Below are 20417 nucleotides of genomic sequence, written 5' to 3'. Positions count from 1 at the left end.
AGGCAACACACCAGCCCCGAGTCCCTACCATTACTTCCGACTCTCCTATCCGTCCCCTTAACTGTAGAGTCCCCAATCACAAGGCCCAATCTTTTACATCCCCTAACCACCTGAGCTTTCACACTAGGCTCACCCCCAGAGACCTGCTCCCTTCGGTTATCCCCAGTTGATTCCTCCTCAACTGTAGCCTCCAGGACCGAAGACCTATTTTGGAGGGGAACAGCCCCAGGGGATTGTCCCCCCCAATTGCTTCTTTCACCTCTTCCTGGCAGTGACCCAAGACTCATTTCTAGGAGTGACTATCTTCTTATAACTCCTATCGATGTCCTCCTCCGCCTCCCGAATTATGCGGAGCTCCTCTAATTCCACCTCCAGCTCCTTTACACGCTCCTCCAGAAGCTGCAATCTAACACACTTCCTACAAGTAAAATCACCTGAAACACTACTAGAGTCCCTCACCACATACATCCCACAGGAGATGCAGCTTACTGCCTGAACTGCCATCCCTGAAACAATTACCAGCAGAAAAATAAAAATATATAAAAAAAAACTTCCCCCACACTTATAATTAGGTTAGAGGAGGTGGGAGGGTGGGATTCTCTACCAGTGTAGAGGATCGGGTATCCTCTCTGCACTAATTTATAGGGTTAGGGGCCTGAGAAAAAAAAACTACAAATACCGGCAAGCGTCCTAGTGACTACTTCCGGTTTCTAACTAATTTTAAAAAAATTGTAATTAATTAATTAACTAATTTAAAAAATCTTGTAGTATGGTCAGCTACAAGAGCATTTTTATACTTGTAACAAAGAATGACTAAGAAGGTGATAAAGAAAGGAAAGATAGACTATGAAGCTAAACTAGCACTAAATATAAAAAAGGACAGTAAAAGTTTTTACAACTATTTAAAGAGGAGGAGGCTGGCTAGAGTGAATGTTGGACCCTTAGAGGATGAGAGGAGGGATCTAGCAGTGGGAGATGAGGAAATAGCCTCTGAGAGTCCACCCTATCTATTCCTCTCAACATTTTGTAAACTTCTATCAGGTCGCCTCTCAACCTTCGTCTCTCCAGGGAAAAGAGTCCCAGCTCCCTCAACCTAACTTCATAAGGCATGCCTCCCAGTCCAGGCAACATCCTTGTAAATCTCCTCTGCACCCTCTCAATAGCTTCTACATCTTTCCTATAGTGAGGCGACCAGAACTGCGCACAATACTCCAAATGAGGCCTGACAAGGGTCTTATAAAGTTCCAGCATTACCTCCCGACTCCTAAACTCAATCCCTCGATTAATGAAGGCCAGTACACCATACGCCTTCTTGACCACCTCCTCCACCTGCGAGGCCGATTTAAGAGTCCTGTGGACCCGGACCCCAAGATCCTTCTGCTCCTCAACACTACTCAGACTTCTGCCCTTGATAGTGTACTCGTTCATCCCGTTGGTTCTGCCAAAATGGACGACTACACATTTATCCGCGTTGAAGTCCATCTGCCACTTCTCCGCCCAAGGCCTTTGGCCTTGTGGATCCAGAACTGGCTTGCCTGCAGAAGGCAGAGAGTGGCTGTGGATGGGGCTTTTTCTGAATGGAGGTCAGTCACCAGCGGAGTGCCTCAAGGATCTGTTCTGGGACCCTTGTTGTTTGTCATTTTCATAAATGACCTGGATGAGGAAGTGGAGGGATGGGTAAGTAAGTTCGCTGATGACACGAAGGTCGGTGGTGTTGTGGATGATCTGGAAGGATGGCAAAAGTTGCAGCAGGACATAGATAGGATGCAGGACTGGGCGGAGAAGTGGCAGATGGACTTCAAAGCGGATAAATGTGTAGTCGTCCATTTTGGCAGAACCAACGGGATGAACGAGTACACTATCAAGGGCAGAAGTCTGAGTAGTGTTGAGGAGCAGAAGGATCTTGGGGTCCGGGTCCACAGGACTCTTAAATCGGCCTCGCAGGTGGAGGAGGTGGTCAAGAAGGCGTATGGTGTACTGGCCTTCATTAATCGAGGGATTGAGTTTAGGAGTCGGGAGGTAATGCTGGAACTTTATAAGACCCTTGTCAGGCCTCATTTGGAGTATTGTGCGCAGTTCTGGTCGCCTCACTATAGGAAAGATGTAGAAGCTATTGAGAGGGTGCAGAGGAGATTTACGAGGATGTTGCCTGGACTGGGAGGCATGCCTTATGAAGTTAGGTTGAGGGAGCTGGGACTCTTTTCCCTGGAGAGACGAAGGTTGAGAGGCGACCTGATAGAAGTTTACAAAATGTTGAGAGGAATAGATAGGGTGGACTCTCAGAGGCTATTTCCCCGGTTTGAAATGGTCGCTACGAGAGGACACAGATTTAAGGTGCGGGGAGGGAGGTTCAGAAGTGATGTTAGGGGTAAGTTTTTCACTCAGAGGGTGGTGAGTGAATGGAATCGGCTGCCGTCAGTGGTGGTGGAGGCGAACTCGCTGGGGTCTTTTAAAAGACTTCTGGATGAGTATATGGGGTTTAATGAGATTGAGGGTTATAGATAGGTCTGTAGGTAGGTAGGTGATGTGATCGGCGCAACTTGTGGGCCGAAGGGCCTGTTTGTGCTGTAGTGTTCTATGTTCTATGTTCTAAATGGCTGAGGCTTTAAATAAGTTTTTTGCCTCAGTCTTCATGGAGGAGGACACGAATAGTTTGCCAGATCTTAAAGATAGAAGGATGGTAGGAGTTGAGGGCCTGAATACGATTACTGTCACTAGAGAGGTAGTGCTTGATAGACTAATGGGACGGAAGGTGGACAAGTCCCCAGGACCGGATGGAATGCATCCCAGGGTTCTGGAAGAAATGGCAGAGGTGATAGTGGATGCCTTAGTAATTATTTACCAAAATTCACTGGATTCCAGGGAAGTGCTGAAAGATTGGAAAACGGCTAATGTTATGCCGCTGTTTTTAACAAAAGGTAGCAGACAAAAGGCAGGGAATTATAGGCTGGTTAGTTTAACGTCTGTAGTTGGAAAAATGCTGGAATCCGTCATCAAAGAAGAAATAGTGAGGCACCTAGAAAAGAATGGTTTGATAGAGCAGACACAGCACAGATTCGTTAAGGGGAAGTCGTGTTTGACGAATTTATTGGATTTCTATGAGGATGTGACTAGTGCGGTAGACAGGGGAACCGGTGGATGTGGTGTTTCTAGATTTCCAAAAGGCTTTTGATAAGGTGCTTCATAAAAGGTTGCTGCAGAAGGTTAGGGTGCACGGAGTTGGGGGTAAGGTGTTAGCGTGGATAGAGGATTGGCTGTCTAATAAGAAGCAGAGTGTTGGTATCAATGGGTGCTATTCTGATTGGCGGTTGGTGACTAGTGAAGTGCCGCAGGGATCGGTGCTGGGGCCTCAGCTATTTACCGTTTATATAGATGATCTGGAGGAGGGGGCTGAGTGTAGGGTGATGAAATTTGCTGATGACACAAAGATGAGCAGAAAAGCAAATTGCATGGAGGGTGTGGAATGCCTGCAGAGGGATCTGGATAGGCTGAGCGAGTGGGCGAGGACCTGGCAGATGGAATACAATGTTAGCAAGTGTGAGGTTATCCACTTTGGCAGAAATAATAGTAGGAGGGATTACTATTTAAAGGGCAAAAAGCTGCAGCATGCTACGGTGCAGAGGGACCTGGGGGTCCTTGTGCATGAGTCGCAAAAGCCCAGTCTGCAGGTGCAGCAGGTGATCAAGAAGGCGAATGGAATGTTGGCCTTCATAGCGAGGGGGTTAGAATATAAAAGCAGGGAAGTCTTGCTGCAACTGTAAAGGCACTGGTGAGGCCGCAGCTGGAGTACTGTGTGCAGTTTTGGTCGCCGCACTTGCGCAAGGATATATTGGCCTTGGAGGGAGTGCAGAGGAGGTTAACTAGACTGATACCGGAGATGAAGGGGTTGGACACGAAGAGAGACTAAATACACTGGGTCTGTACTCATTGGAGTTTATAAGGATGAGGGGGGATCTTATAAAGACATATAAGATAATGAAGGGGATGGATAAGGTAGAGGTAGAGAGATTCTTCCTGCTTAGAAAGGATAGCAGGACTCGAGGGCACAGTCTCAAGATTGGGGGGGGGGGGTGCAGTTTAAATCAGTGTTGAGGAGGAACTTCTCCACTCAAAGGGTGGTGAATCTTTGGAATTCTCTGCCCGTTGAAGTGGTGGAGGCTACCTCGCTAAATATATTTAAGTCATGGGTAGATAGGTTTTTGATAGATAAGCGAATTAAGGGTTATGGGGGGAAAGCAGGAAAGTGGAACTGATCCACTTCAGATCAGCCATGATCTTATTGAATGGCGGGGCAGGCTCGAAGGGCTAGATGGCCTACTCCTATTTCTTATGTTTATGTTCTTATGTAGATTCAGCTCCACTTACCCACCCTCTATAGCCCTTAATTCCTTTACTGTTCAAAAATTTATCCAGCATTGCTTTAAAAACATTCAATGAGGCAGCCTCAACTGCTTCACTAGGCAGGGAATTCCACAGATTCACAACCCTTTGTGTGAAGAAGTTCCTCCTCGATTCAGTCCTGGACCAGATTTCCTGGCCATGTCAGCAGTAATGGCTGAATGAAATGATTGTTGAAAACTATTACAGAAGGTAATCCATATTTTCAGAATAACTACATGAATATATTAAAGACATTTTATTTATAAACCTTTTGAGCGGAGATGAAAATACCCAGCCAAACTGTCTGCAATGGACAAAATTAAGCTTGGCCAAATTGGATTTGTTTCCTAGGCACGTACAATAGATCTCTACTAATCAACTTAAGATTGTTTCAGTGTGCATTAATGGTAAAGCTGGTCTCAGTTGTAACTTCAAATAAGATATACCTATGATGAATTAGTCCTATGTCTGTCTTGTATTCAGTGCATCTGTGATGGGTAGAATCTTATTGCAACAGAGTATTATCAATTTCCTGTTCCATAACGCAATATCATTCCCAAATAACTTCTAATTTTTTTGAAAGGTAATCTTATTATGATATGCTGTTTGTAAGGCCAATGGGCTGTTAGATCATAGTCCTAAATTGCTGCATTTATTATACATTTAAACCCTAGATGCCATTTTCTGTAATGATTTATTACTGTACTATTTATTGTCAGAGGAAACAGTGAACACACATAATGGAAGTTTAAACAGGCATCCTTCAGACTGTGGTTCAGGATCTCTTTCTGACTGGTCTAGGCAGAGGTTGGAAAATGGCAGTGATTCACACAAACCTTATTCAAAATTCAATAAAGAACACAGTAAGTCTATTGTTACATTAACATTTTAGGTATTAATCACATGGAATTTAAATGCTTGCTTTTCCTCAGTTTTTCTGTTTCCCTGTTGACCTTTAACTGAGTGATAAGGATCATTAAGCTCTGGACATCTATGAGCAGTAGAGCTGTAACAATTTTCAAGGTTATCTGTTGAGCAAAGTTGATGGGGAAAGCCATCTGTCCTTGTTATATAACATTTTTCTTCCAATTATTCAGCAGCCTAACTTCAGATTCCACACCTTTTTTATCATCTGCTGACTTCCATCCGTCTCCGCCTCAGTTTCCCTGAGATGCAAACTCTTATCCACACTGTTGTCATGTCCAGAATCAATTACTCCAATGTCCTTTCCCACTGACCTAATATCTCCTGAGAAACTTCAATATCCACAGCTAACTGAATTCTCTCACCTGTCCTCCACCAACTTCTCACAACCTACACTAGTTTTCCATCCTTCAATGTTTGTAACTTTGCTTTCGTCTTCAATGTTCCAGTCTACCCTCTATCTCTGCAATCTTCTCCAGTCCTGGTTGCCGTCTGCACCCTTCGATCCTCCAGCTCCAGCCTCTTGTCTACCACTGCCCTTTGCTTCACCATTGGGAGCGTTTTTCCTTTATTCTTTAGTGTGCTGTGGGTGAGGCAGTTCCCTTGAACAGAGGGCAGTCAGGACTCAATCATTGCTGTGAGTGTGGAGTTGCGTGTAGTGCAGACCAGGTAAGAATGGCAGATTTCCTTCCCTAAAAGAAATTAGTCAGATTTTTTTTTACAGCAGTTAATGATAGCAGTTGATTCACGGTCATCATTGCTGAGATGGGTTGTATTTTCCCTAATTGAATTCAGATTCCGGCAGCTGTTGTGTTGGGATTTGAATCCATATCCCTCAGTCATTAGCCTGGGCATCTGGGTTACTTACCCAGTGATGTTACCAGTGCACAACTGTCTCCCCCTCAAAAACATCCTCAAAGCCCAACTTTTTCAAGCTATCCTGCACTCACCTTTCTTTGTCTTTTCAGTATGGCTTAAAAAAAACCTCTTATCCAACAAAAGGTGCTGTAATAAATACAGAGTGTTGCTGTGGTTCAGTTAAGCCACAATAGTTAAACAATGCATGTTTTCTTGTAGTGATTTCAATTCAGGGGATCCAATTCAAGTAAATTTGAATTGGACTATAAATCTAACGATAAACACATTTAAGTTGAGGTTCTGATGTATGACAGGAAATTTTCAGACTGTTCATTAAAGTCCAAATAATGCAAAAGTTATGGCTTGACAAATCTGCATTATTTTGGATAAAATTGAGTAACATTTTGGTAATCTGTGTCACACTTAACTTTCATCATGACTGCTAAATCTTTGAGGGAAAATAATCTGTGAATCTACAAAGGACACAGCATCAGGAAAAGGGGTCAAATCGTTTAAAATGGAGATGAAAAATTTCTTTGCGCAGAAGGCTGGTAATCTTTGGAAATGTCTTACCCAGAGGGTTGTTTGCTCCATAGTTGTATTCAAAATTGAGATAGTCAAAGTTTTATTGCCTTGGGAAATCAAAGGATATGGGAAGGAGACAGGAAAAGTTAAAAGTTTATTTATTAGTCACAATTAGGGTTACATTAATACGGCAGTGAAGTTACTGTGAAATCCCCTTGTTACCAAACTCCGCGCCTGTTCAGCTACACTGACAGAGAATTTAGCATGGCATCTAACTAGCACATCTTTCAAACTGGGAGGAAACCGGAGCACCCGGAGGAAATCCACACAGACAGGGGAAGAATGTGCAGACTCTGCACAGCCAGTGACCCAAGCCGGGATTCAAACCCAGGTCCCTGGCGCTGTGATGCAGCAGTGCCATCCAAAAAAGTGAAGTTGAGGTAGAAGACTGGCCTGTTATTGTATTGAATGTGAGACCAAGCTTACACAGCCAAGTACTCTACTCCTGTTCATTTATCTTCTGTTAATCATTTAATAATGTGGGTATGCCGGCGTTGGACTGGCGTAAACACAGTAAAAAGTCTGACAACACCAGGTTTTAGTCCAACCTATTTATTTGATAATATTCTCACTAGCTTTCGAGGGGACAGCCTCTTCGTCAGGTGAATGGAGAGTTCTGGCCTCAGACAGAGCATATAAAGCACAGACAGTTTAGAGATTACTGATTAAAATGCGAATCCTACCACTCACATTGTCAGCCACTTCAGGTCTTGAACAGCAGGTTAGGTGTAAGGATTCGCATTTTAATCAGTAATCTCTAAACTGTCTGTGCTTTATATGCTCTGTCTGAGGCCAGAACTCTCCATTCACCTGACGAAGAGGCTGTCCCCTCGAAAGCTAGTGAGAATATTATCAAATAAATAGGTTGGACTAAAACCTGGTGTTGTCAGACTTTTTACAATCATTTAATAACCAGCCATTTGGCCCACCATACTTTTAAAATGGCCCAATGCTTTCAGGTGTTGCACAGTGAGAAATCTGCAGTGTGTCGTCCATTGACAAGCTTTAAGTTAAACTCAAAGACTGTTTTGTTGACTTGGGAAATGCTACCAGGTGGTATATGTGACAACAGATGGCTTCATTTTAGATTGCCCTCCTGTGGTTTCCTTCTGTCACTACACTTCTTATTCCAGATTGGTGGCACAGTGGCATCATTCTGAGGCAGTGAACTGGTCTGACCAGTTTGGCCTCCCCATGAGATTGGAATTTAAAATTCTGGATTTCAGTGGAGAATTGATGCAACTCACCTGCTGAGGAGAGCCATGGGTGAAGAATAGACCAGGAAGTTGCAATGTATTTTTAAAAATGCAAGTAAAATGTTTAGTTACACTTGTGTTCCCAAAACTTTTTTAAATACTACTTCAATATTGTTGAAAAACTTTGTATTCCTTAATTCCAATACTGCTTTTAAAATGAGATACATCAATTCCCCCCGCCATTAAAATGCTCTAGATTTTAAAAATAATTTGAAATAGAACAGCAATATCTGTCAGCTTGTCACTGCTGGCATTTAGTCTGAGCAGATTGAAGAAATGGCCACCTGCAGCCTGAACTTGTTCTTCTCTCACTGAGCGTGGTTCCATCAAATAGTTTGCCATTGTGTTTGTCACTGACTCAGGGAGATTTTTTTCTGGCTTGGGGGGATCTTATTTATAACTTCCAATAAGCCCAAGGCCACTGCCTGAGGGAATGCTGCATTTTAATCCATATGTTGCAGTTTGCTGTCTGTTTTTATTAACCAGTGATTAAAATATAACATTTGAATGTTGACGACATTTTTAACTGGCTGAAGTGAATCTAATTTTCATTTATTTTTCTAGTACAAGAAAAGTACTATTCACATGGTTACAAAGAATATGGTCCAGTGGACAACAGGAATGACTTGACCAGTGTTGGTTCTTTTAGGGCTACAACAAGGTGGAAGGTATGTGCACATTAGTTTATTTAATTATTTTTAATGGCTATCTTGTGGTGGCCTTTTTTTTATTATTTTGTTCAGATTAACAGCAACACGGGAACGTTGCAGATTTTAGTGGTGATTAAGTGGAACGTTGATTTAAACAAATTTACTTTCAAGCCATTCAACCCTTGTGCTTGTATTGCCATTCAATTAGATCTTCAGTAATGTGTACCTTAACTTTATTTACCTGCTGTTGCTTGATATCACTTAATACCTTTGCCTTTTTTAAAAGTTATTACACTCAATCTTAAGTTCTATTTATACTGACACCCAGACATTTGCAAATTCCAGATTTCCAGTATCTCTTGTGAAAAACGCTTTCCTGATTTTCTTCCAAGAGCTTAGCTCTAATTTTGAAAGTCCTGTTCCCTCGCACTCAGTACTTCTGATAGAGGACATTATTTGTCTTTATCAGCCCTGTAGAATACTTGAAATATTTTAAATATGTGTGATTATGTCACCCCTCAGTCTATACTCAAGGGAATATAAACCAAGTTTATGCAATTAAATTGGGTTTGAATCCAGAATCAAACTGATGAAATATTGCTTTTAGATTAGTACAGGGAAACTTGATGCCAAGTTGAGTTGACATGTCTCTCTTGTCACCTGATTGCTTCAAACCAGGCCTATTGGAGACTTGCAGAATCATCATACAGCACATAAGAGAAGCCATTTGGGCCATTGTGTCCATGCTTGCTCTTTGAAAGACCTATCCAGTTAGGCCTGTTTTTAATCCATACCCTAAAATTGTTTCCTTTATATTCAGAGATTATGCAACCTTTGAGTTTAAAGCTTATGAGAGATAAGTGCAAGTGTCTCACTTTCCAATTGTAGCACTCAACACTTTTTTAAAACAAACTCCCAAAATTTCCCTGAACAGTGAAATGCACAGTTCAGAAAATTAAAAGAAATATTCACCTATTGCACGATTTCAAGTGTTTCGTCAACATATATGCTTGTACACGTTGCATTGACTATGGGCCCTTGGCTGAAGAGAATTGAGCATGTGATATTGATGGTTACGTTTGTTTTACAGACTGGTGAGAAGAGGTATGAAGAGCAGAAAACTCACTAAGCATGCATGGAAGATAAACTTTAATACAGGTTGGTGATCAAACACTGGTGAAAAACTCATGAAGTTATAGTTAACTAATTACAAAGCGTTGTCTTGTACCAGACTTTGTTCAAGATTAACTTTGAGTCCCAGAGAGCTTTGCACTGTTAAATTTGACTTTATTTTCAAAGATAGAGTCAGAAATAATGAACTGGTAGAAGTTTAGTTTTGAAGTGTTGAGATTAATCTTGAAGAAAATTAATAAGTAAATCGGACTTAAAAACAGAAGAAAATCAAAGCTATTTAAGGATATGAAGCAGCTTGAAGGGAAAAAAATAATCTATTATTAAAAGGTTAAACACAGCAGGACTTAAACTGTAATGCTTTAATAAAAGGTTGGAAGGAAGCTAAAGAAACAAATATTTTAAAATATGCAAGTGCAGAGGAGTGAGATTTATAAATGGAATAGAAGGATTAACTCAATGTTAGAAAAAATCGATCAACAGCAAAGGGACTTTAATGGTTTTAAAGTTACTTTAATAGCAGACCAAAGGATAGACTATAGGGTGAACTGGGGAAAGCTACTACATGAGATTCTGGACAATGTAACAAATGAAGTCTTCAAACCTCCCAAAAGAAGACAGGTCGTAGACAGATTCCAGCTGTTATTCATGGGACCAGGGAATCCATAACACACATTAGAGAAAATATTCAGTGCAGAAACCGGAAGGACTAAGTATCCAGTAGATTCCTGGGCCAGATGGAATTCATCCTGGAATCATCAGTGAATTAGAGGAAATGAGTGATGCCTTGAGTAATTTTTTTAATAGCTGTATAAATATTGGAACCATTCTTGAGGACTGCTAAATGTAGTCTCGAAGTTCCATAAGGGTGGTTTAAACCTGGTAATTATTCATTAGCCTCATTATTGAAACACCAGTATGATTAAAATACTTGAGGGTATTGCATAAAATACCGAATCCAAAAATCTAAAGTATGCATGAATCATAGGGAGTAATCAGTCAAGTTTTGTAAGTGAGATTTTTGAACAAGTAACTAAGTGGATGTGTGGGGTTGGGCAAGTGATTTGTGGTTTAATAGGACTTTCAGGGAAGATGCTTCAACTACTGTGCCTCTGCCATCTCTATGACATAGCTGTCAACGTAATCGTATTCCCCATACCTTTGGAATGCTTTTGTTAATATTTATCCATTTTCCTTTTATAAAGCAGTAGCAGAAGCAAAATCCCTAATCACTTCTAATAAAAATGTTGCAACAATATGTTGTGTAAAAACATTTCTCTGAACTTCTCCCCTTTTCTTTGGTGGTGATCTTAATTTAGTGCCCTCTCTGATTTAACTATCTTATTGAATGTCATTACAATTTTTAACACCACATCACCATCTCTGATGGAAAGAACTGCAGTTTTTCCAGATTCTCCTCCTAATTGAATCCACCAATCTGTTTGCTACAAGGCCATGGATGATCTTCATAGATATATCAAGTATTTCAGAAACATTTGCAAAAAGCCAAATAAAATTGGTCAGAATTCTTGATGGCGTTGAGTTAATGTCAATTTTACTAACTCACTTAATCATACTTGAGTGTTAATGTTTAGGGAGAGGAGATGCAGTGTTAAGAATTAATGCATGTTTTTATGTAATTTGGAGACTTTCAATGTCTAGTGTATTTTTTTAGATTATTACTCTAGATATTTTTCATGGGTTTAATATCTTAGACCATTCCCACTGCCTCCTTTTCCTTTATGTTCCTTAGGGAAGCCAATCATTGCTGTATTTAAAATTTCAATTTTAATACTTTGAACCACCTAACCTCCTACCCTGGAATATTTTACCTTCTGTCTACGCTGTCTGTGAACACTAAAGAAGAATTCATCTTATATTCCCTTGAATGTACTGTCACCATTTTGTTTTAAAAATTGGATTTTTTAAATCCCATTTACCTGTTTGTCTGCACTCAGTTTCTATTAATGAATTAGTTGGGTTTTTTAGTTGCAGAAAGTTAAATATGTGATTTGTAACTTGAACAAGTGCTATGTAATGGTTAATACATCTTTATTTGATGTTGCAGCGGGCAAGTCATTTGGCTCCTGCATTGTATCATGCCATTGGATCTAAACCTTGAGAGCTGGTCTTACTTCACTGGCTGAGTCACCAGCCAACAATAACTAGTGCACAGTAATCTGAAAGTATTCAGAACCAAAAGTAGTAAGAGCTTCAGAAATATTCCATATTCTACTCACAAAGGAAGCTGCCATCTGGTCAGTGAGGGATTACTTTTGCTAATTTAGCTAATGCCGAGTCTAATTATATCTTTCTGTTTTTGCTCAGATGTGTGACTGGTTTAACGATCTCTGCAAAGCGTGATACCATCAAAGAACTCTCACTTGGCAATTCAGATTGTGGTGCTTTATTCCTTAAAATACTGTACAGAATTTTACCAACCGGATGAGAAAACTGTAGTTTTCTTCTTGGGGACTTTTTTTAATTTACACATTTAGTGAAAAATCCGAAATGGATTGTTAGTTTCTGTTCCTTGATGAACACTGTACAAATATTGTATAAATAACTGTAATTTATAAATGGTCACCCTGGAATTTTTTTTTAAAGATTCGAATGCTGCTCAGCCACAGACTCAGGTTTGATTACTACTCATGTGTTATGTGTAATTTTTAGTGGTTAAGTATTGGGTGCAAACTGGTGCAAAAAAAGGACCAGGAAATGGCTACTTGGAAAGCAGGAATAGTGCAACAGACTGTGAAATCATTGGTTTGTTTGAATAAACCCAGCACTAAATTTTATTTGATGAACCCAAAGTTTTTCAAGAACAAAATGGTCATAAGAGAAGCAGACTTTTGAGAGAAATTTTAAGTCACTTCTCTGTACTGAGTTACTGTCTGAAACTAGAAACTTTTTAATAACTTTCAAAATGACATAACCTAGAATATCAGGTTGAGATTTTTTCCACAGTAATTTAAAATAAGTAATTCAGTAATGGGTACTCATTTAAAGTTTGTTATTTGTGCAACAAAAGGGCTTTAGAATGTAAATTATTTTAGTATTCCTGTTCTAAATTAGTGTACACTTTGTACAACTAAACTTTTTAAATGTTTCCCAGGGCTAAATTATACATATGTCCATATGCTTTCTTTTAAAGTGTCATCTTGACCATTAAAGATGTGAATCTGCTGCGCAAAAGTGATGGCAAAGGATTTGGGTATATATTTCTGCTGGGCTTTATCTGCAAAGCAGCAATTACGTTTTCTTGCACATTTGCTACTTCCTATCCTTGTATTGACCATAAACAGTCTTTTTAAATGTTTCTAGTTACAGACAGAAATGGATCCTGTCAATTAGATTAAAACTGAGGCACACTCAAACTGTGATACCAGCGATTTCAACTTTGGTCCTGTATCAGGAAAACAAGTCAAAACAAAAATGTAATCTGTGTGATTCATACAAAAAATGTGTGTGGCTCAGAGCTGTACTGAAGTATGTTTAAGTTTAATTAATTGGATTGGTCGAGACTTTTTGGATGGATAATCCACCATCTGCCCATATTGTACTGTAGCATGTGAAATTTGTAGAATGTACAAACATGAAGTAAAGCTGAAAAGAAATGTGTATACAATGCAACGTGTTGATGCATTTGCTTTCACCATGCAAGTCAACATCCATATGCAGCCAAAGAACAGCAGCTCCTTGTGCACTGGTTCAAAATTGTGTTTCCTTTAGAATAAGGAGTTGTGAATTCAGAGCTTTTATCTTCATGTAACACATGAGTACCACTGCAAATGATTTCCCCCTCAGTTGTGTTTTACTCCTGTTTAAATTTCAGCAAGTAAAATTTGATTTCTAATAGCTTTGCTATCTTTCTCTGACTTGAAGTATAAATTTTACTCAACGTTTGAGCTTTCTTTGAATTATGGATGACAGGTGCTTGTCGACCTCCCAGTGCTTTCCCACAAATGCTGGAAACCCTACCCAAATTTCCCCACCCTTTGTGCCTAAACGTTGATGTAGTGGTCAGGCTGTTCAATCATGGGGACCTTAAGCCCTGTGCCTAGTTTGGAACACTAAAGCTGATGGTAGCTTCCTGCTTCCCTGGTTGAGATTTACTGTTCTGCTTCACTAACTCCAAAGATTATACATAGATCTGCTTGGCTGAGTATCCAAGTGGCATATTTACCAATGGAGATAGTGGCAGAATCTTCAGCTGTCTTTGTAATAACTGGATTTATTTTTGACATACTTGCCTCCCTTCTCAAAATTGAGGTTTGCCTCAGATTTTTTAACTGTCCACTAATCTGTAGTGAAAAAAAATAAAAAATACAATATATATGACTAAAAATTTTTTCCCAGAATTATGATCAAGATTGAAATATTTTTTATCTCTACATGCTGGGAAAATGACAATCCAACTAGACCTAATTCCTATTATTCTTGATATTGCAATTAAAACACAAATAAGGTTTTCTGGTAAATTCTTTAAGCTAACCTCATGCAGCAGGGAGTTAACAACCTTTGGCACTCCTTTATGGTGAAATCACCTGCAAAGATTTACATTTGCACCTGTAGTCAGGATTTGCATTAAGACCACTAATCCTTCCCTGCCTCAAATATTCCTATTACTTATTTACATTTGGTTAAGGTTTCAGAGGTGCAAAGCTTAGTAAGAGAGCTTTACATAGCTTGATAAAAGGAAGCAGTTATTACGGTTGCAAGATCATCCAACAGAACAATCATGTTTCAGCTGCCACACTTTTGGGGAAAGTCTCATGCTTCCACATCTGATTTGATATTATTGGAGGTCGAATAGTGAGAAAGGATAATCCAGAGGTGTTTGAGGGGGAGTATTGTACCAGCTCATCTGAGGGAGAAGAAATCATCATCCTCAAAGGATAAAAGTAACACTTCTTTTGGTCTCAGGTATGGCATAAGGTGTTTAAATTGGTATGTAATACAGCACCCAGATTATCTTTGTAAATACTATTTATTACCTGCAATAAGTAAAAAGCACAGAAGTACACTTGAAGCCTCAATATGCTTTTATCTGTCAATTTAGTCTCAATCATTCTATAGTCCAAAATGGGCAAGTGGGATCATGTCATCAATAGAGCTTTGATACTTTGTTAACAATGTTCTAGTCTGTTTGCATTTAGAAACTACACTGCATTCAAACAACAAAGGACTCCTGCCAAAGGTAGGTAATGTAGCATAGATTACTGGGAAGTGGGACAGCATGTCAGGACAGTAGGCTAGAAATTAACATTCTTAATCCTCAAGCTTTGGGTTTGATTGCTTTTCAAAAAAGTAACTTATTTGTTTTTAGACTAAGAATCATGTTAAATCTGATTATTTATTGGGGAAAAAACAAAACCTTTCCCTAAAACATCCTTTGATTATAAACCATTTCAACGGATTGTTGTAGTAAAAACTTTTAAAATAGGCTTTTTTCCCTGGAAATAGATGACAGCTGTGTGAGAAAGCCACTGGCTAGTTTTATATAGGGGTAGGAATGGAATTTAAATTTATTCATTTCCTTATCCTTCTGCAGAGTAATTGGTAAAGTATCATTTCTGATATTTAATCTTATGGCAAAAGTAGAGTTTGCTTCAATTAAGTGTCTTCAAATAGATGTTTTGCAATGAAAGGCCTTATTTCAAACAAAGCAGTGATATCAATCCTTTGAATGCATTTTCATCACCCACATAATTCAGGAAAAAATCCTAATAGGTCATTGTCTTTGCATCTCCATTCTACTCTAACCCTAGTTTTAATCTGTTGCTATCATTCATTGATGGCTATCGTGAGTAAAAGATTTACAAACTGCTTTCTTCAAAGATTAATGCAAAATACTGTGTGGGTGCAGGAATCTGAAACATGCTGGAAAATCTACCTAACGGCTTCTGTGGAGACAGTAGAACCAACATTGTCAGAGCTCTGAAGGATTATTAGACTCAAAGGGTTATCCAGACTCAATGTTGTTTCTGCTCAGATGCTGTCACACTTGAGATTTTCCAGCATTTTCTATTTTTGTTTCTTCAAAAGGTTGATGTTTCTAGACTTAGTTAATTCTTGGATATCTAAAAACTAGCTTCTGTGAAACTCCTGATTAGAAAAATTACCATCTAGACTCTAGGACCAATACTATTTAGACATCAAAATATACACGTTGAAAGTTGTGTTAAATTTTGTAAATGGATGTGTTTTATCCAATTGTCACATTTGCTGCCATCTGAGAAGAAATTAAGTAGGTTCCCACTATATATCCAATGCTAGCTGGCTATATAGATTGAATGTTAGAGCCAGCCTTATTTATCTCTGCAAGCAAGAGATCATATGGTGTGATTAAGTGGAGACAAGCTTGGTATTTACTGCCTCCTATGAAATAACTAAGGATATGTTGCAATATTAATACTGCATCCATCTAGCTATTTTTGAGAAGCAGAGTAATGTTCATTTCTGCTGTGTCTTTCAGCCAGTACAAACACATCTAGTCATGGTCCTTGTTGTTTTACTTTGGATTTTTCAGTTGTTCTTGGCTCTATACAAAAACTATTAATAACAGCTTGGTCAAAGAGGTAGGTTTAAGGATCTTAAGAGGTGGCAGAAGTTTTGAGAGAAATCCAATGCCAAGATAGCTGAAGGCAAAGCCATGATGGAAATGAGATTCTGCAAGAGGTCAGAATGGGAGCAGCATAGATTGTGTTTGTCATGGTCAAGCAGTTAGAGAAAACCTAAAGGGATCCTTTTCCCCCAACTGTAATAGGTTTTATTTCTGCAGGTCATTGACAATATGTATTGTAATATTTTAGTATCAACAAAAAAACTGTACAATATTTACACATAACTTAAGGTTTAGAAGAATTACAATACAAACATTTTGCAACTGGACTAAGAAAATAAATATACAATTACCATGTTATAATGCAGATTATATATTAAATTAGGATCATTCTTGTGAGAATAGTCAACATTTGGTTTCACTTGTGCCAGAAACAGCACTAATCCATGATTCTCAGGTTGCAACAAGAATGATTAATGCTCTTTTTTCTATATAGGTTTACTCATTCTAGCAATATTTAAAGTATTTTACAGCTGTTTACCTTTATGGCCTTTCAAATATTAGTTTTTCTAAAATTGATAAACAAAAATATGTTGATAAACAATTTTTTTCCTTGTATAGATGCAGCTCATTTGTTTTTGTGAAAGTAATCCAACCGCTTGCACTCTTGCCTCAGGCCTGCTGGGTCACAGGTGCTATGATTTACTCCTAGATAGAAATTAGTTTGTGCAAAAATTTTTTTTTAAAAATTTCATACAGCTGCACATTGCTTCAGTTGAAGTTTCTGATTCTGTCTTAACACTTTTTTAAAAATCAAGGCTTATGCAAAACTAGGCAGAAGAATGCCCAATAACCTCCAAAAAGGAGGACAGTTTATGTTGCTTCCTTCATTTTTTCAAAAAAAGCTTCAAAAGACTGGTTTGTAGTTCAGTACTGCCAGGCGACTTGGAGCCAGCATGTTATTGCACCGTTATTTCTTATTAGCAATCCTCCTTTTCCTGGTGGCCAGCATGTCATAGAAGGGATCCTTGCTGATACTGGCTCTAGAAACAAACAAACATATTAGTCCATACAGGTTTAAACTTTAATCCAAGTCCTTAAATATGCAAAGTTAAGCAACAAGACGGCTTGGCTGGTGGTAAGAAAGCCCTTTCTGCCTGGTATTTACCTCCACACATCCCCATTGAGGAGTCTGTAGTGGGGAAAGATCATTGTCCACATCCAAAGAACAGAACAGCCTGGGAAACAGGCCCTTTGGCTGAACAAGCCTGTGCTGCCATTTTAACATTGAGTTCTCTTCCCCCCCCCCCCCCCCCCACCCCCCATGACCCTTATCTATGCTTATGGCATTCCACATTGAGGGAAAACTAATTTATTACACCAGTCAGCCTAATAGCACATCTTTGGGGTGTGGGAGGAAACCCACACTGAACCTTATTTAAGACAATCTCCTATATCCCTCCATCTTCAACCCACTCACGTGCCTGTCTAAGTAACTCTTAAACAACTCCAGCGTGCCTGCCTCCACTGCCTTGCATGGAAGAGCATGCCATACCCCCCTACCCTCTGTGTAGAAAAACCTCCCTCTACCATCTGTGTTATACCTCATCCCTCTCACCCTAAGCCCACCCATGACCCCACATAATGTGTGTTTCTAACATAGGAAAAAGCTTACCACTGTTCATCTATACCTTTCATAATCTTATAGACCTCTGTTAGATCTCCCCTCAGTCACCTTCTTTCAAGGGAAAACAGTCCCATTTGCTCAATCTTTCCTCATAACCCAGTCCTTCCATACCAGGCAGCATCCTGGTAAACCTCCTCTGCACTCTCTCCAGGGTCTCCACATCTTTCCAGTAGTAAGGTGACCAGAACTGGACGCAGTACTCCAAATGCAGCCTAACCAACATTCTATACAACTGCAACATTAGACTCCAGCTCTTATACTCTATACCCCTTCTTATAAACATACCATAAGCTTTCTTCACAACCTTCTCCACTTGTACTGCCACCTTCAAAGACTTGTGCACTTGCACCACCAGGTCCTGCTGTGTTTCTATACTCTTTATAGGTCTACCCTTTATCATATAACTCCCGCCTACATTATTTCAGCCAAAATGCATCACCTCACATTTATCAGGGTTAAACTCCATTTGCATGTATCTGCCCAATATACCAGCCTATCTATATCCTGTTGCATTGCCAGACACTGCTCCTCACTGCCTGCCAGTCAAGGCATCTTAGTGTCACCTGCAAATCTGCTGCTCACAACACTTACTCCCTCTTCCAAGTCATTTATGTATATTACAAAAAGACGTCCCAGTACTGAGCCCTGCAGCATACCACTAGTGACAGACCTCCAGCTAGAAAAGGACCCTTCCACTACACCACTCTTCCTGGAATGTGCCTTTGCCAAAGGAGGTCTGGAAAGAAATGGTCATTTTTGTCAAGGTTCATTCCCAGCAGCTTCACCATAATAGTAATTTGTACTCTATGGGCTCTTCCCAGGGATGTACACAACCTTGGCATCTAAACAGTGACAGTGTTGAAGACTGGAATATTCTAAACAGCCAGGACTACATGCTGGAGGGATGGACTAAAGCTTGTGGTGGCAGCCACCACAAATGCAGAGGAAAGGCCAAAGGTTTGGAAATAGGTTCTGTGAAATATTAACTAATTGTAAATGTAGTGAGTGGCAAACTGATTTGGTTTGTACCTTATGTAATTTACTTTTTACACTGAGTTTACTCTTTGGAACACTTGCCAGATGGACAGTGTATGTTCTGAACAGACTCTTCAGCTACCCCTAAACCAGTGTTCTAAAAACTTGGGACAGGACATCTTTAACCAAATATAGTTTCCCTGCTGATACCACTCATGATATAATGCCAAAATATTTCTGCAATAACTCACTACATGAATGGGAGGCACATCAGCCATGATGGAGCAGGCAAAATAAACTGCAATTGTTATTTCAGACATTGAGTGGTCTGAGGAACAATGAATTGTTTGGAGCAACCAACATTTAAGTTCTCCCTTAGGTCACTACTATATAGGCATGAGCCTGCAAATATCCAAAGATTTCACAGTACCAAGCTGATCTTTGATGCTGGCTATTATCTACAACAATCTCCATAAACCCCAGTAGTGTACCTGTTTCAATTAATTTCCCACTTTCACTCAAAAGTGAGCTCTCTTCCCCAATTACTTGTCATAATCTTAACAGTTAATCCCAATGGAGGCAGTTTTAGCTCTGAAGGATCATCTAATCTCAACTCCACAGATGCTGGCTAACCTGAGATTTTCCAGCAGTTTCTGTTTGTGCCCATGTTTGCTTCTAACATCTTTTTTAAATTCATTTATGGTATGTGAGTGTTGCTGGTTAGACCAGCATTTACTACCCATCCCTAGTTGCTCAAGGAGATGGTTCTTGAACAACCAAGTCCCTGAGATGTAGATATACCCAGTGCTGTTAGGATGAGAATTCTAGGATTTTGACCGCACAAGTGAAGAAACTGCAATATATTTCCCAGTCAAGATGGTGAATAACTTGCAGGGGAACCTCCAGGTGGTGTTTAAGTATCTGCTACTCATCCTTCTTAAATGGTAGTGCTTGTGGGTTGGAAGGTAACCACCATCTTTATATGGCTAGTCCAGAGGATTTCTGGTCAATGGTAACCTCCAGGATTTGATATTGGGGGAATTCAGTGATGGTAACACCATTCAAAGTCATGGGGCAATGATTTGATCCTCTTGGAGACGGTGATTATAGGGGGGGGTTTTAAGAAATATTTATGCCACACATGTCCTGCTCAATCTAAACTACCTTTGTTATAGGATGACAAAAAACTATACAGAACAGCAAGAATTCACCAGATCCAAGGAGCATAAAATTAAGACTTGTTGAGGTTGTGATACCAAGATACTGGTTTTGGTAGCAGTTCTGCTTGTTATTGGTAAAGGCAGCAGAGTGTCCACAAGATGGATGTCCCTCCAAATAGAGTACAGCCAAATCTTTAGACCATAAGACAATTAAGGAAAGATGTACGTGATCAGTCATGCATGGTC

At 39.7% G+C, this 20417-nt stretch overlaps 2 protein-coding genes across 2 annotated transcripts in view; one reads left to right on the top strand and one right to left on the bottom strand.

Annotated features, from left to right (window-relative positions):
- Positions 1-16431, top strand: part of usp42 (ubiquitin specific peptidase 42) — a 97997-nt gene extending 81566 nt beyond the window's left edge. The window contains exons 17-20 of the mRNA XM_080206799.1: positions 5100-5243; positions 8568-8671; positions 9744-9811; positions 12113-16431. Coding sequence (XP_080062925.1) covers positions 5100-5243; positions 8568-8671; positions 9744-9782 — 287 coding nt within the window. The 3' untranslated portion in view covers positions 9783-9811; positions 12113-16431. The remainder of the gene's footprint in view (positions 1-5099; positions 5244-8567; positions 8672-9743; positions 9812-12112) is intronic.
- A 99-nt stretch (positions 16432-16530) lies between these two features.
- Positions 16531-20417, bottom strand: part of LOC145355027 (cytohesin-3) — an 86490-nt gene continuing 82603 nt past the window's right edge. The window contains exon 13 of the mRNA XM_080206802.1: positions 16531-17392. Within this exon, the coding sequence (XP_080062928.1) occupies positions 17320-17392 (73 nt within the window). The 3' untranslated portion in view covers positions 16531-17319. The remainder of the gene's footprint in view (positions 17393-20417) is intronic.

This window comes from Carcharhinus amblyrhynchos, chromosome 18 (genome assembly GCF_965287045.1).
Source record: "Carcharhinus amblyrhynchos chromosome 18, sCarAmb.v2.hapA, whole genome shotgun sequence".
Taxonomy (NCBI): Eukaryota; Metazoa; Chordata; class Chondrichthyes; order Carcharhiniformes; family Carcharhinidae; genus Carcharhinus; species Carcharhinus amblyrhynchos.
This window is presented reverse-complemented; position numbering and strand designations above follow the sequence as displayed.